This window comes from Suillus fuscotomentosus, assembly GCF_016647785.1.
Source record: "Suillus fuscotomentosus strain FC203 chromosome Unknown F5891scaffold_183, whole genome shotgun sequence".
In the NCBI taxonomy this organism is placed as follows: Eukaryota; Fungi; Basidiomycota; class Agaricomycetes; order Boletales; family Suillaceae; genus Suillus; species Suillus fuscotomentosus.
In genome coordinates, this window is record NW_024539695.1 from 484 (window position 1) to 5,453 (window position 4,970).

The 4,970-nt window shown below is 46.3% G+C and overlaps 1 protein-coding gene across 1 annotated transcript; it reads right to left on the reverse strand.

The window, feature by feature from the left end:
- Nucleotides 1-1,890: 1,890 nt before the first annotated feature.
- Nucleotides 1,891-4,644, reverse strand: F5891DRAFT_1218305 (FAD binding domain-containing protein; the record flags this gene model as incomplete). The annotated part of the gene is made up of 15 exons (XM_041369355.1): nt 1,891-2,292; nt 2,352-2,753; nt 2,808-2,935; nt 2,985-3,040; nt 3,090-3,131; nt 3,188-3,274; nt 3,330-3,402; nt 3,451-3,665; nt 3,718-3,774; nt 3,825-4,071; nt 4,109-4,162; nt 4,215-4,250; nt 4,300-4,353; nt 4,406-4,469; nt 4,520-4,644. The coding sequence occupies 15 exons, from the start codon at nt 4,642-4,644 to the stop codon at nt 2,106-2,108; spliced, it is 1,827 nt and encodes a 608-aa protein (XP_041217102.1). The 3' UTR covers nt 1,891-2,105.
- Between the last annotated feature and the right edge of the window lie 326 nt (nt 4,645-4,970).

Below are 4,970 nucleotides of genomic sequence, written 5' to 3' on the forward strand. Positions count from 1 at the left end.
ACCGAAGGCAGGGGATCGGTAGAGCTAAGAGAGACGGTTTATTTGTACGTCCTGCTAAGCACTACTATTGTGCATGTGCAATGCCAGCAGAGTCCAATGAACCTCGGATATGACTTGCTCTCAGGTCCCTGATATTCTATTGCCGGTTGCTGGACCAATGCGTTGTTGTACCGGCCTACGTTTTGCGACACGAAGATCCCCGAAGCTGAGTTCAGGCGTCTCATGGATGCTGAGAGAACTTCGGAGTCTCCTCGTGCATCGGGGAATGCGAATTCGGATTTCGGGAGATCGGCAGCTGAGGCTCAGTCCAAATTCTAGAGAAGAGTACTCGCTAGGTGTGATGTTATTTTCTGGATACTGCGCAGCTTATCATTCTGCTAGACAACTTGGACTTTTACAACGTGTATATGGCAAGTTGGCGGGCCTTCAAACTCTAAGAATATGCTTCTCCGTATCTTTCGTTGCATATGACTAACTGGCACAAGTCGAAATTGTCCACTTCATTAGCAGAGCCTCTCTCGATGTCGAGTCTCTGTCGGTGACTTACCTTGATTGGGTTTGGCACCAGGAACCCAGTTCACAACTGCAATCGTTCGGGAGCTGACGAAGTATTCTACAAGTTCACAATGGGGGTACAACCGTAAGTACTTGAGTCATATATCACGCACTCGAGTGCTCGAGATGTCCCTCTGCTCCAAGGTCTTCACTGTTCAAGCAGCAGTAAAATTTGCTCAGAAAAACTCCGCATTGAACAACGAACTACTTACATGCGGTGCCATCAACCGCACTACACCAATGCGAAAGCAGACATGACTCATTCGATCTCACTGCTCAGGGGTAACACTCATATATGTAGAAAGGCTACCATACCGGTGAGTCAATAAATTGTGGATGAAACTGCTCATACTCACCTCACCATCGACGAATCGATGTAAGATTGCTACGCATTTAGCGCCATCACAGCAATTTTGATTTCCGCCGCAAGTAGTGCCAATTTGTTGGCATTGAGCGCTGACAGCCATAGACACCGTCAAAGCAGCAACAACGGTGAGGATGACTCGGAAGGAGAAATGCATTATATGTGAGATGTGATATGGGATCTCAAAAATCAATTTAAAGGGAGACAGTAGGAAGACGGCTAGTTTTTATGATGTGAATACGTGATTCTGCGCAGACCCTATCCACCTTACATCCGCCTGATATTTGCAATGCCAGCAGATTGCCGACAGACCTTCGATCTGATTTGCATTGTCCTTGGTACTATGCTATCGAGCAGTGGAAGAACCCAAGGACACGATGATCCCAATTGCAAAAGGGGGTACGCTCCTCAGATATAATGTTTTTAATGTACATCAGGAAACAAAATTAGACTCTGACATTGGTCATCAAAATGTGTTCTTTTCACAAGGAATACAGACGTGGCAATGGGCAGATACATACATGACATATACGCGGGTCTCCAGACTTGAGTAGATGGCAGAACTACTCAGGGTCAATTTTGCCGGTTGCAGCCGGTAGAGCTGGCAAAGCTGATTGTTTTCCCGGGGTGTCATCTTAGACTACTATGTTTGGGCTACGCAGACTGTGACTTATGTGTAGGATATTCCTACTATTGCAAGCTAGCCTTGATACCATCCTACCCCTCTATCATCTGTGACTCATTCTCATTTTGCTTCCTTAGTCCATGGCAGTGTCTCCGATCCCAATACATTACCACGACATGGCCAGGTTCTGTGCATCACATACAAATTGACTCTGACCATTTTTATGCGCATGCCAGCGGAGGTGCATGTACGAGACGACCTTGACTCTGCCTGGTTTCACTTCCCGAAATTTATTATCAAGTCAGTAGAAATAGTTCTTACTCGTCGACTGTTCAAGCAAGCTCAGTTTTAAGATGCGATCCTCGCTTCCAAAGGTGTGAATTGCCATCGCCTCTGCGTCGGCGATTCATCTCTAGAAAGAGCAAAGAATAGTGCGTTATATCATAGAGTGCACGCGTGAATAAGTCTGGTTTGAGGATGTGGACAGGAAGAATTATATCTTAGGAACCAGTACTGTGTTGAAACAGCGAAGCAGCATTTGAACAAGAATTGTCGTTAAGCCTAAGCGGCAATTCTCATGAAAGACGCAAAATACGCATCAAGATCCTCAACGCGATCCAGTGGCGCGATGGCTCCAACATAGCCATCAGGACGAACAGCAACCAGCGCCCCCTCAGATCCCACTCCATAATACGAGTAACCTCCTCCTCCAAAGCTACCAGTGGCATCGGTGTCATCGATAAACACCCTACATAAGAGCACCTCGATCAACATTATCGCACTTGATACGGATGAGCAGGCACTCACTTTGACCAATGAGAGCGAAGGAGCGTAGGGAGCCGCAGGAAATCAAATGTGTACTTCTGGCCTTTGCTGATCGTGATGACATCGAATCGTGAATTCTCAGGCGTCGAGTAACGATTCAGGAAGCTCTCAGGTTTCTGCATGTCCGTGACCATCGACTCGACCCTCGCTTGCTGAAGCGGATCGCTGAAATCGCCGGTAAAAACAAGTAACTTGAAGAGAAAGTCCGAAGGAAGAAGGTCCTGGAGCTCGAATGGACATGTGTCTGCTGCCCGCATGAGTTTGTGCGGAGGTACACGTTTGCCGAGGACGAGGCCGACGGCCAACTCCTGATTCCTGTCGTTTACTGCAACTGAAGGCTGATAATGTATCCCAATGCCACTGGTGAAGTCTGTTTGGTAAGTCCTACAACCTCATGGGATTAGTAACAGGAAAAGACTGTTGGTAGCATAATATTACTTCAAGAAATGTTCGGGCGAAATCCCATTGCTGCTCGGCACAGTCAAGGGCTTGCTACAGACAAGGGCGGCCCACATTTTATCAAACGCAATCAGGTCTAATGCGAATTTACGACGCTCTGATTCATACTATCGGTCGGGCGTGAGAAAGGAGTCAAAGAGCTGCACAAGAGCTTGCCGTTGACAAAAGGGACATGTCTGCCCATCCACGAACAACTAAGGAAAGTTTCCAAGCTGACAAGGAGATTTAACTCGATCATGACAACAGGAGCAGAAGACATACCTAGATTATGGCTGTCGTTGATACTTGCGTTCATCCCTTGTCCTAGAAGCTCTATTGTAACCAGACCAGAGGAGGAGGCTAAGAATTAGGATGCTTACCCGCTTTTGGAGAGTGAGTGTGGCAAGCATCGCCAGCGATAAATACTCGATTTTCGATGGAAAACCGTGAGGCCACTCGTTGTCCAACTTGAGTGAAAATGTCAAACGAACACGAATTCGTAGCAAGTAGTAAGATGCGTACCGCTATATATCGTCCACCACAAAAATTCGCCCTTCTGGATAACCTTGTAAGGTTCAAGCGACTTCTGGGCAGTCTAAGGGGGACGTCAATGACTGCTGACCATATAGTGGATGCCGCTTACTTTAAGAATTTGCTCTGGACGTATTTTCTCCTTGGCTACTCTGCCTGTCACTGGATCGATGACATCATTAACCTCCAGTTGTACATATATGCGAATACGATCCTTTTCTCGGGGAAGGCAAATAAGTGAGCCATGGTTAGAATGTACATAGGTCTTATTTCTGATATCCGGGAGATCAGTGTCAGCAGTAAGGTCCACGACACCCCAGGTGGAATCTAACGATCGAGACTGAGCTTGCTGAGAATTCCAAGTGATCACCATTCTCACCAGATTGTTCTCCATCCATCGCAATATCGAATTGTTTGCGGGTCCATGAGTGAGCGCCTGTCAATGTAAATGATTATATTGGCTATATTGACATCCTTGAAACGCACCATCACCACCGACAACAAATTTAGCGTGAATAATCTCTTCTCGTGGTTCATCTTCAGATTTGTCTAGTTTTTGGAGCGTAACGCGAACTGGATATGATGTAGGATCCGTCAACTCGCTTTCATCCTTGGAGAGCTCTATCGAAATTGGTATCGTCGATCGATCAACCTCAACGCCGAGTGGTGCCATGGAATCTATGAAAATATCTTGAATGGCTCCTTGATGGAGCGCAGCCTCGATCTCATTTAGCTGATATAATTTCTGTCCAATTTACTTATTAACACACCTCAAATGGGTATCTTGCAGACGTAGCTGTCACATTTGTTATTTTGTTAGTAAGCTGATGGTGGAAATTCGGTGAATATCCTTCATTGATGCGGGAATTTACGAACTTCGATACCGCCGGTCGAAGAAGGGTTATAGAAAGCCTAAGATGCAATGAGTCACATATCCTGTAAGCTCATCTGAAAGGCGTACTGTTAGATGGATATGGCAAGACTCTTTTAGAAGGCGCTCTGCAAGTCCATAACTCTATGTCTTGTTGATACCGAGTTTTAGTCAATCAGCAAGGAAGCATTTTTACCTGCAAAACTTCAACAGTGCGAGGTGCAAATCCGTCACCATAGCCAGTAGTTATTTTGAAGGCCCTAATGGAGAAATGAGTTAAAAGTAGGAATGAAAGGGTCGATCCACTGACCTTTGGTCGACGATGCGGACATTCACTCTCGCATTTGCGAGGGCATTCGCGCACGTGAGGCCAGCAGGGCCAGCACCAATGATGAGAACGTCGACTTCAGAGTGGCATACGAGCGGCACAGGCATTGCGAAATAACTTAGCAATGGTGGAAATGTAGAGGAGTGTGTGATGAAACAGGGGGTGCAAGTCCACAATCCTCAAGAGAGTATTCATGGTAGAATAAATAGAAATCAATCGCGCCCATTGCTCAGGTTGATTGAGATACGAATCTTGTACGTGGTAGTACCAGTGATGTAAATGGCAACTCTGCAAATGCCGCTATCATGATGCTGCGGTAGCTGAGCGCTGAGCGCTGATCGGGGTATCTTTGAATTAGATATAGCAGAATCTTTATGAGGTATACGACGTTACTGCTTACCTTGTACAGCTGCCCGGAATGCCCTTTAATGAT